General features: G+C 35.4%; 1 protein-coding gene and 1 pseudogene across 8 annotated transcripts in view; one reads left to right on the top strand and one right to left on the bottom strand.

Moving 5' to 3' along the window:
• The window catches only part of LOC125613168, an 84,952-nt pseudogene that overhangs the window by 37,828 nt on the left and 25,863 nt on the right, over positions 1-21,261 (bottom strand).
• The window catches only part of LOC107155184 (aspartoacylase-like), a 104,684-nt gene continuing 97,198 nt past the window's right edge, over positions 13,776-21,261 (top strand). For 6 of the 8 annotated variants that reach the window (XR_007343716.1, XR_007343717.1, XR_007343715.1 and 3 more), the window contains exons 1-3: positions 13,777-14,172; positions 17,442-17,637; positions 19,284-19,377. Coding sequence is in view for 3 of the 8 variants with exons in the window: in XM_015500974.2 (XP_015356460.1) it covers positions 13,937-14,172; positions 17,442-17,637; positions 19,284-19,377 (526 nt within the window). In the remaining 5 variants the exon portion in view is untranslated. Of the gene's footprint in view, positions 14,173-17,441; positions 17,638-19,283; positions 19,378-21,261 lie in introns of all 8 variants that reach the window. The other 2 variants (XM_015500973.2, XM_015500972.2) reach the window with 2 other exon arrangements.

Below are 21,261 nucleotides of genomic sequence, written 5' to 3'. Positions count from 1 at the left end.
CTCAGTTATATTCAGGAAATTTCAGTTGTCAACCAAATGAACTAGGCTGTTTATTCTGCTTTACCTGAGATGATCCAAAATTTGTATTACATTCAGGTTTTCAATTTTATTCTAAGTAAGAATAATTTATCTTTGTATTAAATACAATAATCTCCTATTTAACTACCTAAGACAGTGGGCATGTCCCTGGGTCTATATTTTTTCAATTACTATTCATTGGCCATAGAATAACATAAAATTTCTCAAAATATTTTAAGATGCCATATAAAGTCCCCAAAGAATTTTTAAGATATCATATTTGCAAGGGTGCTCTCTAAAGGCCAGAAGATAATAACTAACTCTTTCCCCTTAGGACAATGAAGACTTAAACCCTCATCTCATAACCAGCCTTTTTTATTTTATTTTGAGGCAGGGTATCACTGAGTTGCTGAGGTTGATCTTGAACTTGTCATCCTCCTACCTTAGTCTCACTAAAACCTGGAATTATAGGTGTGTGCCACCATGCCTGTCTCTTTAACTTTTTATGGCTTCCTTTATTTGAGATAACCAGTGTAAACAGAGCAGAGTTCTCAATGTGGCACTTATAGGGTAGAGTCATGATAAAGCCTTTGGTAGCACTTTATACCTGGAGAATTTTGTTTCCTTGAGGTATAAGGATCCTGGATGCCTTGGGGTCCTGGGCTGCTTTTTCTGGTGGCCTCTCCCTAATAATGCTTTGTCTTCCCAAATTTTTGGTTGTAAATGCTTCCCTCAGCATAGGGCTTTTTTTACTCTTTGGGGAATGAAATGAGCCTTGAGACTAACAGTCCTTGGTACTCAACTTCACATGTAAAATGTAACATCAACTCTATGATTGATGAAATGAATGCAAGGGTTATAAGCTATGGGAGACAGACTGAGAGTGGGAAGGAGACCAGCACTTTGACACTTCAAATTAGCACCAACCAGATGCCCAAGCATCGAGGACATATTTAGAGTGTAGCTTGATAACCAGTTGCTGATAGTTCCCTGCTCATGAGCAGGCCCTTGTTCAATTGTCAAATTATCATTTTAGATAGAAATTAGAAGTGAATATAATAACACGTCATGTTTTATATAACAAAAATATTGTGAGATTTTATAGGAATGTGTGTAAAAGTGCTTTTATTAAAAATGTCTTGGTTCCTCAATATCTTTTTAAGATGAAAAGTCAATGTATAGCTCAGTGATTCAGTTTTTCCTGTTCTATTTGATCTATAAGGCTGCTCTCTCCTCTTCAAAATTAAAATAAATCAGTAGTCATTGATAAAGCTCTCCCATACCTATTTTAGAACACAAAGTTAAATGCATTACTGAACTACACAGCTAGCTGGAGACACACAAGGAGAACCACTGCAAGGTTCTGTAGAACTGTGAACACTCCTGTCCTCAGCCTGGAGGATGCTGAGCAGACTGGGAGGTGGCAGTGAGCTCTGCAACTGGCCCCCGCCAGGCACTGGCTGATGCACTACTGGGATGTGGAGTCTCTCTCCATCAGGACCCTGTTCTACCCCGTCACTTATATATTCACATACTAACCCTCACCACCGGACATTGGGTTTCTGCTTTCTTGCTCTTCCACTGCTGGAGAAAATACATTTCATAAATCATGACTTAGTGAGAGAGATCCTTCCATTTCATGTGGTCCAAACACATCTGCTCTTGCTTTTCAAAATCTTTCTGCCCCAACTCTGTGGTTCCAGACAATCAGAGTTAACCTCCTGCACAGAAAGCAATTGTTCTGTTAACAAGTAAGTTATAACATGCTCCCTCGGGTTACTGCTGCCCGATGAGCTTCAGGTAACTAGTCCTATCTTGTATCTCATGGCTTTTTGACATTAACCTTAGTCTTGTCTTGAGAAACTTGACATCTGATATCTCATCTCAAAGAACTAACTACATTTCTGTTGCACACCTGGCTCAGGTCTGAGAATAGCATGTGGTGGCTCAGTAGCATCTTCTGCACCCTATTCAGTCCATTCACAGCTTCTGGTTGCTGCAAAACCTGGGAACCCTCAAGGACTGTCTCATGAGAGTCTGACTCCAGTCTTGAATTAATCACAGCCCAGAAATAAGTGCTGGGCTCTTGGAAACTTCTGATTAAGAATAGTGCTGTCCAGTGTTCTGTACTAATTGTTTGCAACATAACGCAGTTGAATTTTTTTATTGCCCCTATGGAAATGGAAACATGAAAGAAATTCCAGTCAGGCATGGAGGAGCCTGCCTATAATCCCATCTGCTCAGGAGACTAAGACAGGAAGGTAGAGAGTTAAAAGCCAGTCTCAGCAATGGCAAGGTGCTAAGCAACTCAGTGAGACCTTATCTCTAAATAAAATTAAAAATAGGGCTGGGGATGTGGCTCAGTGGTTGAGTACCAAAAATAAAGAAAAAGAAAGGAAAGAAAAAAGAAACAAAATTCCATATTGAAAATGTGATAACTAACTACTTGGGTAATTTTTAAAGAGTGGAGAGGAAAAATAATTTTTTAAAAAGTTTATCCGTACAAACACAATCCTTTCCTTGAAGCAGAATTCAGAGTGAGAAATCCTGCAAATGTCACCAGGCAATCTGCTGCAGCCATTCCAATGTCACCTGTGCTTGAGCATTAGTTCATTTCACACTCACTTCACCCCAGAGAGGGTGAGGAAAACTGAGCTGGTGGTGTCAAGTTTGACTGTTGCTCAAAAATCTTATCTAAAGAAAAGCATTCGACAAGTCAAATCATTTTATCTCCTAGAAATGATTCTCAGGCATAGAGGTCCAAACCAAAGGAATGAACACTCTATTCAATGAAATAATATCAGAAAAGTTTCCAAACATGAAGACTGAATTGGAAATCCAAATTCAAGAAGCCTACAGGATGCCAAATGTACAAAAATCACAATAGATCAACATCAAGGTACATTACAATAAAAATGCCCAACATACAGAATAAGGAGAAAATTTTAAAAGCCACAAGAGAAAGGAATCAGATTACATTTAGGGGAAAACCAATTAGGATAATGGCAGATTTTTCAACACAGACTCTGAAAGTGAGAAGATCCTGGAACAACACATATCAAGTTCTGAAAGAAAATGGGTGCCAACCAAGAATCTTATATTCAGAAAAATTAAGCTTTAGTTTTGAAGATGAAACAAAAACCTTCCACCATAAACAAAAGTTAAAAGAATTTATAGCTAGAAAACCAGCACTACAAAACATCCTTGGCACAATTATCCATGAAGAGGAATCGAAAAACAACAATGAAAATCAGCAGAGGGAGGTAGTATACCCTAAAGGAAAAATCAAAGAAGAAAATCAAGTCAAGTTAATTAACAAAAATAAACAAATACAGCTGGAAATACAAGCCATGTCTCAATAATAACCCTGAATGTTAATGGCTTAAACTCACTAATCAAAAGACATAGGCTAGCAGACTGGATTAAAAAAAAAGATCCAACAATATGCTGCCTCCAGGAGACTCATCTGATAGGAAAAGAAATACACAGACTGAAGGTGAAAAGGTGGGAAAAATCATACCACTCACATGGACTGTGGAAGCAAGCAGTGGTTTCTATCCTCATATAAAGTAGACTTCAAGCCAAAATTAATCAAAAGGGATAAAGATGGACATTATACACTGCTTAAAGGAGGCATACACCATCAAGACACAAGAATCATAAATATATATGCCCCAAACAATGGTGCAGCTATGTTCATTCAAACAAATTCTTCTCAAGTTCAAGAGCCAAATTGAACACAATAATCTTGGGTGACTTTAACACACCTTGCTCACCACTGGATAGATCTTCAAAACAAAAGTTGAATAAAGAAACTATAGAACTCAATAATATAATCAATAACTTAAGATTTAACTGACATATATAGAATATTTCAACCTGCATCAATCGGATACACTTTCTTCTCAGCAGCACATGGATCCTTCTCTAAAATAGATCATATAATATGCCACAAAGCAAAAATTAGAAAATACAAAAAAGTAGAGATTCTACCATGTATTTTCTCAGATCATAATGGAATGAAATTGGAAATCAATGACAAAATAAAAAATAAAAATTTCTGCATCACCTGTAGACTAAACAACATGCTAATGAATGAACAATGGGTCACAGAAGACATCAAGGAGGAGATTAAAAAATTCTTAGAGATAAATGAGAACACAGACACATCATATCGAAATCTCTGGGATACTATGAAAGCAGTACTAAGAGGAAAATTCATTGCATCGAGTTCATTCCCTAAAAGAAGAAAAAGTCAACAAATAAATGACCTCACACTACATATCAAAGCCCTACAAAAAGAAGAACACATCAGCATCAAAAGCAGTAGAAGGCAAGAAATAATTAAAATTAGAGCTGAAATCAATGAAATAGAAACAAAAGAAACAACTGAAAAAATTGACAAAACAAAAACTTGGTTCTTTGAAAAAATAAATAAAATTGACAGACTCTTAGCCACGCTAATGAAGAGAAGGATGAAAAAGGTAATATCACAACAGACACTATAGAAATACAAAGGATAGCTAGAAATTATTTTGAAAACTTATACCCCAATAAAATAGAAGACATTGAAGGCATCAACAAGTTTTTAAGTCATACAATTTGCCCAGATGAGTCAGGAAGATATACACAATTTAAACAGACCAATATCAAGCGATGAAATAGAAGACACCATCAGAAGCTTACCAACCAAGAAAAGCCCAGGACTGGATAAATACATAGCCAAGTTCTACAAGACCTTTAAAGTAGAACTAATACCAATACTCTACAATTTATTTCAGGAGATAGAAAAAGAGGCAGTAATTCCAAACTCATTCTATGAGGCCAATAATCACCTTGATCCCAAAACCAGGCAACGACACATCAAAGAAAGAAAACCTCAGACCAATATCTCTAATGAACATAGATGCAAAAATTCTCAATAAAATTCTGGTAAATCAAACACAAAAAACATATCCAAAAGATTGTGCACCATGATCAAGTGGGATTCATCCCAGGGATGCAAGGTTGGTTCAACATACAGAAATCAATAAATGTAATTCATCACAATAGACTCAAAGATAAGAATAATATGATCATCTCAATAGATGCAGAAAAAGCATTTGACAAAATATAGCACCCCTTTATGTTCAAAGCACTAGAAAAACTAGGGATAACAGGATCATATCTCAACCTCATAAAGGCTATCTACATTAAGCCTCAGGCTAACATCATTCTAAATGGAGAAAAATTAAAGGCATTCCCTCTAAAAACTGGAACAAGACAGGGATGTCCTCTTTCACCACTTCTATTCAACATAGTTCTTGAAACCCTGGCCAGAGCACTTAGACAGATGAAAGAAATTAAAGGAATATGTATAGGAAAAGAAGAAATTAAATGAGCATTATTTGCTGATGATATGATTCTATACCTAGAAGACCCAAAAAGCTCCACCAGAAAACTTCTAGAACTAGTAAGTGAATTCAGCAAAGTAGCAGGATATAAAATCAACCCTCATAAATAAAAGGCATTTCTGTATATCAGTGACAAATCCTCTGAGAAGGAAATGGGGAAAACTACAGCATTTACAATAACCTAAAAAAAAAAAGATACTTGGGAATCAACTTATTGAAACAGGTGAAAGACCTATACAATGAAAACTACAGAACCCTAAAGAAAGAAATCAAACAAGATCTTAGAAGATGCAAAGATCTACCTTGCTCTTGGATAGGCAGAATTAATATTATCAAAATGACCATACTACCAAAAGCACTATACAGATTTAATGTAACTCCTATCAATATTCCAATGGCATTCCTCATAGAAATAGAAAAAGCAATCATGAAATTAATCTGGAAAAATAAGAGACCCAGAATAGCTAAAGCAATCTTTAGCAGGAAGAGTGAAGCAGGTGGCATCACTAGACCAGACCTTAAACTATACTACAGAGTAACAGTAACAAAACCAGCATGGTATTGGCACCAAAATAGACTGGTAGACCAATGGTACAGAATAGAGGACACAGAGACCAACCCACCAAATTACAATTATCTTATATTGGACAAAGGTGCCAAAAACATGCACTGGAGAAAAGTTTGCATCTTCAACAAATGGCGCTGGGAAAACCAGAAATCCATATGCAATAAAATGAAATTAAACTCCTATCTCTCACATGAACAAAATTCAACTCAAAGTGGATCAAGGACTTAGGAATTAAACCAGAGACTGAGTCTAATAGAAGAAAAAGAAGGCCCTAATCTTCATCATGTAATGAAGGACCCAACTTCCTTAATAAAACTCCTATGGTGCAAGAATTAAAACCAAGAATCAATAAATGGGATAGAATCAAACTAAAAAGTTTCTTCTCAGCAAAAGAAACAATCTGTGAGGTGAACATAGAGTTTACATCCTGGGATCAAATTTTTACCCCTCACACATCAGAAAGAGCACTAATCTCTAGGGTATATAAAGAACTCAAAAAGCTAAGCACCAAAATAAATAAATAAATAAATAAATAACCCAATCAACAAATGGGCGAAGGATCTGAGACACTTCTCAGAAGAGGATATACAATCAATCAACAAATATATGAAAAAATGCTCATCATCTCTAGCAATCAGAGAAATGCAAATCAAAACTACTCTAAGATGTCATCTCACTCCAGTCAGAATGGCAGCTATTATGAAGACAAGCAACCATAAGTGTTGGTGAGGATGTGGGGAAAAAGGTACACTCTGGTGGGACTGCAAATTGGTGCAGCCAATATGCAAAGCAGTATGGAGAGTCCTTGGAAATCTGGAAATGGAACCACCATTTGACCCAGCTATCCCTCTCCTCAATCTATACCCAAAGGACTTAAAAACAGCATACTACAGGGACACAGCCACAACAATGTTTATAGCAGCACAATTTACAATAGCTAATCTGTGGAGCCAACCTAGATGCTCTCCAGTGGATGAATGGATAAAAAAATGTGGCATATATACACAATGGAATTTTACTCAGGAATAAAAGAGAACAAAATCATGGCTTTTGCAGCTAAATGGATGGCGCTAGAGAAGATAATGCAAAGTAAAGCTAGCCAATCCCCAAAGAACAAATGCCGAATGTTTTCTCTGATATAAGGAGGCTGACTCATAGTCAGGTAGGGAGGGGGAGCATTCAGGAATAGATGAATTCTAGATAGAGAAGAGGGGAGGGAGGGAAAGGGGATTAGCAGGGGGCAGGGGATTAGCAAGGATGGTGGAATGTGATAAACATCATTAGCCAAAGTACATGTATGAAGACATGAATTGGTATCAACATACTTTATATACAACTAGAGATATGAAAAATTGTGCTTGTATATTTGTAATAAGAATTATAATGCATTCTGCTGTCATTTTTTTTAAAATTAATGACAAAACAGCATAAACATGGGCAATTTCCTTAAACTCTTTGTGCCAACATGACACAAACTGAATAACATAATTATTCAGACATGAACTGTACAGCCAGATTCCTAAGTTTACATCCTGGTTCTACCATTTAATAATTTCTTGTTTAACCATTTTGTTTTTGTTTCTAATAGGAAAAACAGGGACAATAATAATAATATATCTTGGAAGATTGGTGGAAGAATCAAATAAATTAATATGTATAATTAAATGTCTAGAAACGTTCACCATAAATAATAGTTATTATTATCTTTATTGTGCATCATATTCATCCCCTGGTTTTCATCAGTATTGTCCTGTCTTGATTTTACCTAATAAGTTAGGAAAACTAGAAATGATAGATTCTAGGAAATATATGTATTTCTGGAAATATTTTTAACAAGTCAGGCACAAATATAATTAAAGATAGATCTATTAATTTTTTTTCATCTTAAAAGCACAGAACAACTCAAGCATACAGAATCTGTAGAACACCAGGGTGAACCTAAGTTTTTATGTTACTCCCACCTCTGCCACTAAATACTTTGGGTTGAGTAAGTTTTATTTTACCTCCTTTGACCTAAAAAAGAAAAGAAGCAAGACTCAATGTTTCATCTTTCTTAAAGTCCCTTCCAAAATGTTTCACTTACAAACTACACAAACTTAATATGGCATACACAAAATAAGGAAGCTTCAAAGATAAAGTTGCTCAATACCTGCTGTACTTCGAGTGGAATTTTCATTTTCTTCTATGTCAGTCTATTAATTTTTGTTTTGCATTCTAAATTCACAAATAAAGTTGTTTGACCAAACCTTCAAAGAAAGAACCTTATAACTCATATTCTATCAACAACAAAATAAATTCCCAGGATACAATTATGAAAATTACGTTTGAAAACTACATTGAAACCTGAGGGAGCTTCTGAGTAAGTACTTACAACAAATCTGATTTTTTCCAGCTCTGTTCAAATTAAGGTATGACTGGGGTGATTATAACCTTGCTTCCTAGTATGTGCAGATTTTCACATGGTCTATAAAATTTATTTCAGAATCAAGGACACACCATGAGAATTCTGAATCAGATCTATAAAGAGGGTAATGGGACAGCATGGTATTGGCACCAAAACAGACTGGTAGACCAATGGTACAGAATAGAGGTCACAGAGACCAACCCACCAAATTACAATTGCATTGGCAAACTCACAGGTAGGAAATATACAGTATCGAACTAGCCATATGAGAACATGTTTGGTCTGTGTCCAACTTCATGGCACTATGCAAATCACCTGCTTTGGTCATTAGTTTGAGACTACCAAAGACTAAATCCTCAATTAATGTCCAAAACAAATACAATGATAAATTTCCACTCAGTTTAAATAAAGGGGTTTTTCCCTGTATTTTTCTTAATTTTACAACTTAATTGCTGTTATGTTTTCCACATATAGCCTCTTAATATATTTCAATCTCAATTCAACAAATACTTGCCCATTGTGTGGATAAAAAGGAAAGATACAAACGTAATTTTAAGATCCTTTCTGCTCCAAATTCCCTACCAATAATACATACAGGCATAAACACAACTAAAGAATGATGCATATCAGACTTAGGTAAATATTAACTTCCAAATACCACTGTTAAAAATAAAACTTGGGAAACATGAGGTGAGAGAGTGCCTCTGCTTTATTTCTATCTTGACTTGAAACTAGATATAATAGGCCCTTTTGAAAATATCCTTGGTTCTATTCTAGGAACCAAAACAGAGGTTATGCCACTTTTTCTCAACACAGAAATATTAATGCAACTTATATGCTAAACACAAAGGCGCTTACAAGGGCCATTATTACATCTTTTGAGTATTGTATGAAAATAAACTTTTTTTTTTCCATAGAAAAAGTGAAAAATCCTCCCTTGGATCCCTAACTCGCACAACTCCTATTTTCAGTTGGATCTGAGTGGCTTGGTGACACGGTTATGTGGCACAGACTGTAAAGTTTGTTCAATTTGCAAATACTTCGGTCCTCAAAGGCTGGTCCCAGGTGGAAGCCAGAAGGGCTTGTTTGGGCCTCTCCTTGCGGGGGAGGAGGCCATGTCCCTATCAAGGTCTTTTTCTTTATCTTCCAAAAACCTTTCCTTATCCACCCAGGGACCAGCAGCATTTTGTAACTAGGGTCAAGGCAGGGGCTTTCCCTTCTTGAACCCCATCCCAACATGACACACAACTTGAACCCTCAAGTTCCCCTGGCTTGGTCAACCGTCGAAGAGACCCCAGTCAGCAACTGCCTACCTTCTCCGAAAAAAGGGCAAGAACTGGGGCTGTGCGCAGGCGCACTTGAACTCACTGCTCACTGCGCAGGCACACAGGTCACCTGTGCTCTGAGAACAACTGGAAGCGCCAAGTTAGAGCGCTTGTCTGCGTTCTCACGATGTAAGGAGATGGCCCTACCTCTTCAACCCCTTTCCCAGACAGGGAAGGAGCCTGTGCTGGTCACTGAAGAGGCAGAGACAGATGTTTAATCCAGTCATCCTCTGCCCCAGCTGCATCGGAAAATTATGGCTCCCTCTTTCCTGCACCCCTGGTCATCTCTTAGGTTCTAGACTTCAGTTTGTAAGATGCTGGTGGCAATCTGGACGGTGTCTAAAAAAAAAAAAAAAGAAGACTCCCAGGACAACAAGACCAAAGCGTAAGTGTCTTGTTTGGTGTGGCTGTATTTCTGAGTCAGATCTCTCTGTTGGGATGAGAGTCCCCAGGAAACTGGTGGGATTGCTGAGGCCTGCCTGTGGGTGACAACTATGCAAGACAGAGAGCAGTCAGTAAGGCAGAGCCAGTGCTGCTAGAGCAAAAGAGCCCATGAGCCATGGAGATACTCAACAAAGGAAGCAGAATGGTGCAGCACTTCCAAGCTCTTGAGTTCCAGCTACAGGCTTCCTGCCTGGGAATACTGGGGGTTCTTGGGCTTATGACTTTGAATAACTTACCTGCTCTATATCTACATTTCCTTCCTCAGTAAAATAGCAGTATAAATATTTACTTAATTCCCTAAAAATTCTATGAGACAATGAACAGTCCTACCTAATGCACAGTAAGTGCTCAATAAATGTTAGACCTTATTTCATAATAGTAGCTGCCATTTATTGGGTACTTATTATAGGCCAAGTGTAATAATTTTAGACCTGAGTTCAAATAGGATGTTATTTATTTATTTGTTTGTTTATTTACCATATCTTCTGCTATTCAAAGGCTGGGGTAGGTAAAAGGAAGAGGGAGAGAAAGCTGAGAAGAAGGTTGTTAATAAAAGTCTAAGACTATGGGACAATAAAATGTATTTCTAGTTTCTTTGAAAATTAAGTCAAATAAGAATGTTTGGAGATAAATTAGAGATAGATTGACAATAGGCCTTGAATGCCAGAGTAAAGAAAAGTAAAGTGTTTTTTTTATTTTTTAAAAATTTTTTCATTCTAATTTGTTATACATGACAGCAGAATGCATTACAATTCATATTACACATATAGAACACAATTTTTCATAGTTGTGTTGTATACAAGTTATATACACACCATTTGTGTCTTTATATATGTACTTAGGGTAATAATATCCATCTTAAGGAATAAGTTTAGAAGGAAGAGGTTCATCTTTTTAATTTGGAAAGAAGAGTTCAAACAACAAAATGTCTGAAAAGACTTCTTTTTCATCATAGTTACAATTAGACTTACCCAAAACATGAACATCAAGGAAGCTGCTTTTGACATGATATATACATACATACATCCACACATGTATAAAACCTACTCCCTAAAAAAAAATGATTTCTCATTAAAACAACAACATTAAGCCCAGGAGGAACAATATCTGCTATGTCTCTAAGGAATTCAGACATGAGCAATAAGGAATGTAGACATGAGCAATATGGAATTTTTGCTAGCAATTTTGTGGTTTTTTTGTATATATATATTTTTTTGTACCAGGGATTCAACTCAGGGACACTTGACCACTGAGCCACATCCCCAGCCCTCTCTTGTATCTTGTTTTGAGACAGGGTTTTACAGAGTAGCTTAGGGCCTCACTAAATTTTTGAGGCTGACTTTGAACTGGCAATTCTCCTGCCTCAGCCTCTAGAGCAGCTGAGATTATATACATCCATCACCATGCCCAGCTTTTGCTAGCAGTTTATAAACTTATCTGTTCTATAGCTGTCTCATTCTGGTTATCATTCATTTATTTTTACGTGAAAAGTTGATCAGAATGGGCCACAGAGCAAGGAAAACACTAAGACTGTGGAAACTTATTCAGGTGCTGGAAGTTATTAAACACCTACTTCAATACATTAAATATTCAACTTAATAGGGAGACAGTGAAAAGGTTTCATTTTATACCCTCAGTTCTCTAAGCTCTCAAAAAGAACTAATAAAACTGCAAAGTTTTTACAAGGATCCAAACTCAAGTGTGCTTTGGGAGACAGGGAGTTAAAAATGTTTTGGAAGTTAAGTTTGTCTAAGAGTATAAAAAGCCTCTGGTGCTCCAGTTCTAAGGAAATGCTCTCCTTTTTCTAATAAAGCTTTCCACAGAAGACAAAACTGTACACAATTAACAAGGTAAGTATAAGGAAGAATTACTACAGTTCATTAACTTTCTGTTGCATATGGACATGTAACAGAAACTTTACCAATGTGAAGTGTGCTTCAAAATGCTGATCTGTTAAAATTCCATAAAATAAACCTTAAAATTCAAGTCATTTGTGCCAGCTAAAGGAGATAACTAAAGCAGCATTTCCAGAGAGACTAGGGCAAAGGACAGTACAAACTACAAATCGGCAAGGAAAAAAACAAAACATAGCAGTGTTAATAATTTACCATAGTTACTGCTCTTGAAACCAAAGTAGCATTACAGCTGTTATCTCTTTACATTTATGTGTGTTTAGTGTACACTCATATGTGCAGAAATCAAAGACTGTGGAGCTTTGTGTTAGAACAGTAATTTTGGTTTATAAATTTATATTGTTATTTTGCTTTATCTCTGAATTATGGTCTCTTAAAGGAAAAATTTGGGAGTTTGTTTACTAAATATCATGTTGGTTTATTAATCATCATTAAATATTAAATAGCATTAATATTCATATTTCCATCATGTATTTTATTTGTGTGCGTGTTTGTTTCCTGAGCACACTGTAGTGGTTGTTTATGTGAATTCTGAAAGAGCAAAAGTAGAACTTCAGAGGGGACCAAAAATAACAAAGAGGCACCCTGTTGCCCTGTGAAAAAACACTGGACTTAAATCAGAAACATGGGCCCCAGGCCTAGTTTTCTTTTATGTAGCTGTGGAAACTTATTCAGGTTGCTTAACCTCTCTTTGTTGTATCCCTGCAATAGGGATGTCAATACCTACTCTGTCCTATCTTACAAAGTGGAAAAACATCATAAATTTAAGTACTCTGCAATTGTAATGAATTATGCTTGTACTCTTATAAAACAGCCTGGTATTACTAATACATAGAATTTTAATGCTTGAACATATTTGACTTTCTGGGTGATTGAACATGAAATCAAATCAGATTTGGCTCAGCGTCATTTCTCCAAAGGCATGTAATCATCTTGGTATTCTGGGTAATTTCTTCTAATAAGACCCCCTTTCACACAATGCATTCCAGTGGAGAGGACTTCTGTCAGTAAATGAGGCCATGTCTTTATAAATTCATATCATGTGTTAATATATATAGTATGTCCCAAGACATTTTCGTGCATTAAAAGGATTTGAAAATTACTAACAGTTGCTTTTCCTTTGGTACTTTGGCAAGATTCCTAAGGAAATTGACAGAGAATAACCAATAACATCATGAAAAAGAAACTAAGGGATGTTTCAAAGTAGCTTTTCAAGACCCAGTGATCACCAATTGGGTCCCTGTGTCTCTTACTGCATAAAAGCAATCCGAAAGAAGGTGCTGGCTCAAGAAGAAGCTCTGAGTATCTGCCTTTGACTGTTTCTAGATATGAGCTTCAATGCCCTTAGATCATGAAAAGTGCCTGGATTCACTTCAGAAATGTTTTTTTTTAATGCCAGTGGAAACAAATATCGAATGAGCCACTTATTTTTTTTTTATTTTAGAGGATTAGAACTTTACAAACTATTTTTATTATTACAAATGATCATGAAAGCCCTGTTGGATGGCATTCTAGCTGAAGGGGAAACTGACTTTTTGTACTGGTAGGAGATGTCAATTTATTATTGTACTTAGATCTACTGACCATCTGAGGGAGTTAGAAGTCAACAACTGTATCTCTGGTTGATCTTTGCATATTTTAATCCAAATATGGTAAAGGACAGGGCTTCAAAGGGGAGTGTTCATGTAATAAACAGGGTTTACAACTTGTAACAGAAGATGTTTAAAGTCCTCCACTCAAGGAAACTTTGTACTTTGCACTTTGGTTAAATTCTCATTTGAATTTAAATTTCTAAACTTTTCTTAGGACCTTAAGCTTCCTTTGATCTCCTCTCTTCTGAATTGAAGAAATCAGATAAAACTATTGGTAAAATGACCTCTCCTCACATTACAGGAAAACCTATAAAAAAGATTGCTATCTTTGGAGGAACTCATGGGAATGAGCTAACGGGAGTATTTCTAGTTAAGCACTGGCTGGAGAATGACGCTGAGATTCAGAGAACAGGGCTGGAAGTAAAACCATTTATTACCAACCCAAGAGCAGTGAAGAAGTGTACCAGATATATCGACTGTGATCTGAATCGTGTTTGTGACCTTGAAAATCTTGGGTAAGTGTATATTTTGTACAGAGTGCATACATGTATGTATGAAATGTGGTATGTGTGTGGGAGAACTTGTATACACATGTGTGATGAATATTCATGTATACGTATAGTGTCTATAATGAGTAAGATTGCTTTAATTTCTAATCATGCTGCATTGTGAATTATACAATTATGGAAACTGGGCATTCATACTTTTTTAAAGTACCACATTATTTGATTTTTCTTTTCAAATATATCCTCTGTAGACTACAAAAATATAAGAAAGGTTTTATTTTTAAATCATATCTTGAAAGACAGATTTAATAATCCTTTGCATAAGTTAGTATTTGACCACTATGTATATATACACACTTGTTAGCTGTGTGGGAAATTCACTACATTTATTTTCAACTATGTTATAGTAGCACATAAAGTTCTAGTTAAGAAAAATATAATGTTCCAATTAGTATTTGTTGAATGAAAGAGTGAATAAGTACCCATTTTCAGAAAACATGAGACCACCCTGTGGCCTGAGGAATAGATGTATTTACCTTCCAGGATGGATTAAATAATGAGAACTGAAGACACTTACCCTGAACTTTCTGAATTTCAGTTGCAGCTGATTTTTAACACATTGAATACAATATATTTAATCCTAATATTCTAGATGGGTCCCGACTAATTTTTGCCTTTTTAAATGTTCTGATAGTTACCACTGTATATGCCTCTAAGTATTTGCCTCTTCCATTTCTTTCTTTCATTTACCTAAAAATATTATTAAACAACTTTTCTCATTGTGCCAAGTACTGTGGGAGTACAACACTGTGTACAAGATGTTTTCCCCCCCAGGGAGTTGGTAGACTGCTAGCCAGGATATAAGATATGTACAGTAAGAACTAACTACAATACTTTTTGTACCTGTTTTCTGATACACTAATTTGATTTAGAGAAGTCTTTGGGTTTAGTGTCATTATGGAACAAAAGGTGAATACTACTTTTAGTACAAATATGCTTGTTTATGGAATAGATTGCAAGGCAGTTTTATACAGTAGTCATAATTTTTGTATTGAATCATAATTTTACTGGCGTAAATATTAATTTTTGAAATGCTTTACCTTTATGATTGAGGTAATATCAACACAAACATTAATCTAAAATGGCTATTTTATATATATATATATATATATATATATATATATATATATATATATATATATATATANTGTGTGTGTGTGTGTGTGTATATATATATATATATATATATATATATATATATATATATATATATATAGTATTACAAGTAGTAATTTGTTGAAGAATAACTTTTTTGATAGCATATTAACTTCACACATAACTCTAAAATGAATTGGGGTGATTTTTCTTATTATGGCCACCCAATATAGTATGCCTTTCAGTGAGAGCAGCCTTTTAAATTAAATTCACATTCTGTTTTTTATTCATAACACTTTTCAGAGGCCAAGCAGTTTTCTCTTAGCACAGCTAATATGAAAATTTATGAAATAGATAAACCAATTATCTTTTCCTAATCCCCCCAATTTTTCCCCTATATTCCTCATCTCAGTAAGGACACTATCACCCAGTATAAAGAAAATCCCCCATAGAAATCCCTGTCCTTCATCCCCCATGTCTAGTGTGTAAGTCCTCCCAAATATTCGTTGCAAGACCTTCACAAATCCAGTCATTCTTTCCCTTTTCAATACCTTTATTTCTTCTAAAGACAGTTATAATGGTATTTTAACAGACTCTCTCTACCTGGAGACTTGTGCCAGTCCTTTCTGCCATCCCTTATGGTAGTCATAGGGATCATCCTAACATGAAAATCTTAGGCCTTCCCCTCTCAATTTTTTAAAAAAATTCTCCTCTTCAGAATAGATGTAAGCTAGCTAGTATAGCTGATAGTGCCCTTGGGGGTCTTGCCCCTGTCTGTTCTCTCAGCCTTATCCCTTGGAACTGTTCCAGTGGTACCTGTACTCCAGACATGGGAACTCGAAATGTCCATTGTCAAGCCTAAACTTTGAGCGGCTGGGTGGGCAGTGGTGCTACTTACTCAAAGGGGATAGAAAGATGTAAAAGAAAATAGGGTTGGAGTAGCCTCATGGGATTGTTTTATGAATTAACTTTTAAAACACACGTGTGTGTGTGTACACATGTGTATAATATGTATATCTATAACACAGGTATAAATATGTATGTGTATAATACATGCACACCTGTCCTTTAGGAATTGTGTTTGGTTTTGTATAATAGACTCAAACATACTGGCTTAAGCAAATAAGAGTTTCTTATTCACAAATAATAAGTCTAGGGCTGGTGGGGTGACTTCATGATATCATCAGGACCACAGGTTGCTTCTCTCTTCCCCCTGTTCTCGTCTTCACATGTACCTTTTTTATATTTTTTGCTTCATAACTGCAAAATGGCTAATCCACCTTCTTGATTGCATTCCAGACAGGAAACACTCAGGTACAAACTGTAGGTTCTTTAAAGATAACTAGTAAAAATAGCCAGAGAATAGAAAGAGATGGAATTACATGAAAATGTGGTTGAGTGATTTAATGAGAAAAAATAAATTTAAACCATTATCATGTATAGCAAGAAAAAATGTATCCTAACCATTTCAGGAAGTGAGGAGGGGTTAGATTGAGACTCCATCTAAGAATATAATAACAGATATTAACACTTGCCCCACAAACACACACACACACACACACACACACACACACATACCTGTAAATTTTTGTATTTTTGGAGTGTCTTCAGACTCTAATCTGTAAACCTTGTCCCTGGACCACTGATGACTGTTGGGCCTCAATTAAAAATACCTAATGATGATGTGAGCATCTAAGTTTGACTCTGTTTCGAGAACTTGAATTACCCAGGGTGAAGACTGGGAGGAAGATGCATTTAATGATCTATCCCCATAATAAATAACAAGTGCACCATAACTACAAAAAAACTATAAATAAGATTAATGGAAAATTTTTGTTCAAGGTTGAAGTCAAATGGTAAATTCTGTTTGAAAAGTCCTACCTGTGACTAGCAACATAAATGAATGTATTATTTTTAAGAATATCAGTGCAATATTAGTTATGTGGAAACAAATGGAGCAAAAATATTTTTCATTTATAACAATTTTAGATATTTTCACTACCCTCACAGATTTTGCATATAAAAGGTTTGGCAACTGGTTCTTTATACATTGTGTTTTTATTGACTATTTATGTTATCTTAGCCACAAATGTTGTTAATGTTTTTCTTTCTGCTAATAATAGCAAAGAGATGTCAGAGGATTTGCCATATGAAGTGAAAAGGGCTCAAGAAATAAATCATTTATTTGGTCCAAAAAATAGTGAAGATTCCTATGACATCATTTTTGACCTTCACAACACAACTTCTAACATGGGGTGCACCCTTATTCTTGAAGATTCCAGGAATGACTTTTTAATTCAGATGTCTCATTATATTAAGGTAATGTCAATGTTATTAATTTATAAGTTTACATAAGTCAATTATAGATGAGAAACAACCAGAACAGGGTCAAGAAGGAAGGTCCAAGAGAAATGGGATCTATTCCACAGCTGGGCTGGGAGGCTAGATGGGAGAGGCTGTACTCAGATACAGAGGTGGTGGTGACAGGCAGGAGAAAAGGAGAAACCAGTAAAATAACAAATATAAGGAACAAAATGATAAGATCCTTGTGGATTCTTGTGCTTATGAAATTATAAATTTTATTCCAAAAGTCACAAATTCATAAGCTATTGAACAAAAAAACAAGAAAAATGAATATCAGAATTTTAAATGGCGTGGTTGAAATATCAAAATTACAGGGTTTTAGGAAGCTCAAAAATTTGTCATTTCCAGCAGTGAAAACGTTGTGTCCCTTAGTCCTGCCCTTGTCACCATTTGATTGGGATTGCCTAAAACACACCCAACCTTTTTTTTGTGTGTATGGGGGGAATTACCAAGGATTGAACTCAGGGGCACTCCACCACTGAACCACAGCCCCAGCTCTATTTTGTATTTTATTTAGAGACAGGGTCTCACTGAGTGGCTTAGTGCCTATCTTTTGCTGAGGCTGGCTTCTGAACTCGTAATTCTCCTGCCTCAGCCTCCCAAGTCAATGGGATTACACACCCAATCTTTTGTCACGTACTTCATATAGCTAATCATTTTAAGACTCAGGAATCTGTAAGATTAAAAATTCAGCATTTTACTGCCTTTAACTAAAAAAAATGGTAGAAAACATCAAACAAGCAAAAATGCAAATAATGGATTTTGTTTTTGATTTTATATAATAGATATAGATGTTCTTCCTTTCTGAGAATTAAAATGTTTTAGTGGGAAAAGTTCAACCCATGTAGCCAGAAGTTGGATTTAAATCTTGGCTTTCTCCTTCACTAACCTTGAACAAGAAGTTCAACTCTCAAAACAGCTTTTTTTATTTTATAAAATTGGTATAACAATACTCACCCCATATGGCTGCTAAAAGCTTTAAATGAGAAAAAGTATTCAAAGCATTTAGACTAATGTCTACCCTGTGGTAAGTATTACTTTTGTTTCCCTTGACCTCTGGACAGTAAATACTAGTGGTTCTGGGTGGAGATCCTTATGTAGCTGAATGCTTTGATTGCCACTCATAGAAGACAGAAGGTTATACCCAGTTATCTAAACCAAGAGACCTGTATCAAATTTTCATTCAAATAAGCAGAATGAAGAGGAATCACATGACATTTGTAGAACCTGAATTAAAGGGGCAAAAACAGAGCTCTTTAAGAGACTAAATAAGCTGAATAGTAAGGGGAACCAATGATGAAACAAAAATAACCAAATCCATTCAGAAGGAAAATTTATTTCCTGTTCTTTGGTCATGGCTCTGAAGAATTGCTTAATTTACATTTTACCCAGAAGGCTGCATATAATTCAATTTCATATGTAATTTATTTGTATGTTTTCAAAGCTATTACATTGAATTTTAGAGTGTTCCATAAATTGTCTGACTAATCTTGGTTGATGAAGCAAAGAATATGAAAGCATTACTGACTCCATAGCAGCAAAGAGAACAAAACATATGGTCCTTACATAATAAGAAAGATGTTTTAAAAAATTCTTTTCAGACTTCTTTGGATCCATTACCCTGCTATGTTTATCTCATTGAGCATCCTTCCCTGAAATACACAACCATTTCTTCCGTAGCCAAGTATCCTGTTGGTAAGTCTGTTGGCATAGCTGAATAAAATATGTCCTATCTGAAACTCAAAGAAAAATTAAAGAATATTTATAGCTACCTTGCACATAATTAAGTCTTATAATTATCAGAGAATAATTAAATTAACCCCAGGCAGACACTATACTTAATTTTCTCAATATCCCTGAGTAGCTTTCTGGTTCTATTTATATTTTTACCTAGGTTTGGTCCTTCATATGAGTCTGACAGATTCTTCTCATTCCCAAGACTTAAGTGAAATGTCACCTTCTATAGAACCTTCTGTCTAGCTTCACTCTACAGAATTAATCACTCTAAAATTTATACTTTCAAAAGACATTTATTGGACTGTGCTAGGTTCTGGGAAAATAGTGATGATATAGGCACACAGAATCCCTCAAAGAGCTTAGTATCTAATGAGAAGGGAACATTAACCAGGTCATTACTGCACAGAGGGATACATGGCCATAGTAGGAGTAATTTATTCTCTTTCCTGTGAGACCCACTAGCATAATTAACTGTTTGCAAACTATACTATAATTAAAATATCTATTACAACTTAAGATCTTTTTTGTTAGATCTCATAGGCTTTAACCAAGAGTAAATTTAAGACCAAGTTGGCAAATAATATAAGCAAATGAAATTATCCTGTTTGATACTTTTGGTTCATGATTAAGGAGAGAAATTAATTATTAATTATAATTGGAGAAAACTAAATATTCAAATATAGGCACAAAGTTGTAATAAATGTAATAAACCAAAACCTTACTATATGAGATAGGGGTGGGTACAGAGTTCAGTGGTACAGTGTTTGCCTACCATGTATAAGATCCAGGGTTCCATCCCTGGCACTATAAAGTAATAATAATAATAGAGGGGCTGGGGTTGTGGCTCAGTGGTAGAGCACTTGCCTAGCACTTGGGAGGCACTGGGTTCGATCCTCAGCACCACATAAAAATAAATAAACAAAATAAAGGTATTGTGTCCAACTACAACTAAAAAAAATTTAAAAAAAAATAGAGATCATGGTTCTCTTTGATACCAAATAAAAGTATAAGACTTCCAAACTTTGAGAGACTAGCCTTAGAATATGATATTTTGGGGCAATGCTGTTTTAACAGGAACAAATATCTGCTGATAAGTTTGGTCCTTACAAATAGAACCAAAGCTTTAAAACATTTCAATATGAGGGAGTATTATTAAAAATATTAGCATGTTTTCCTTCCAACTTTACTCTTTTATATTTGAAATATATTATGTCATACACACATTGGAAAAAAGCACTTAAGATCTTAGGCATTCTTTTTGAGTCAACATTTTATAATAAAAATATTGCTCATATAAACTTCTATAAGTTATGTACAAGGACCACTTTTGCATTCCATTGCCAAGGTGACTGAACTATAACATGATCAGGATAATTGGACTATTATGAATGCCTTAAACTATTTGATATTTACTCTAAAGCTGAAGAAAAGTTCATTCACATTAAAAATTGGATACTCAACCAAAAGTATGATTGTATTAGAAGAGAGAAAAATGGAATACATTTGGGGTAGGCAAACAGCAGTGTCTTCTACAAAATGCACACAGACATATCTGTGAACACAATTTTCATTGATATGTACAAATCATTTATGCACAGAGGCATGCCTTGGCCACACTTATGATATCATATACTTAAATGAGTGCCTGTACATATACACAAGAAAATTACACAGTATACCATAATGAGCTTTTTGAATTGGAAAGTAATAGAAATGGGTGAAAATAGGATGGGTTAAAAGAATATATTTGAGTTGGATGGAAGAGAATGAATGTGGGTGATAAACTTACTAAACAGTTTGATAAATGGAGAAAATAATGACTGGAGGGATGACTCTGTGGGA

The sequence above is a fragment of the Marmota marmota genome, unplaced genomic scaffold (genome assembly GCF_001458135.2).
Source record: "Marmota marmota marmota unplaced genomic scaffold, marMar, whole genome shotgun sequence".
Taxonomy (NCBI): domain Eukaryota; kingdom Metazoa; phylum Chordata; class Mammalia; order Rodentia; family Sciuridae; genus Marmota; species Marmota marmota.
This window is presented reverse-complemented; position numbering and strand designations above follow the sequence as displayed.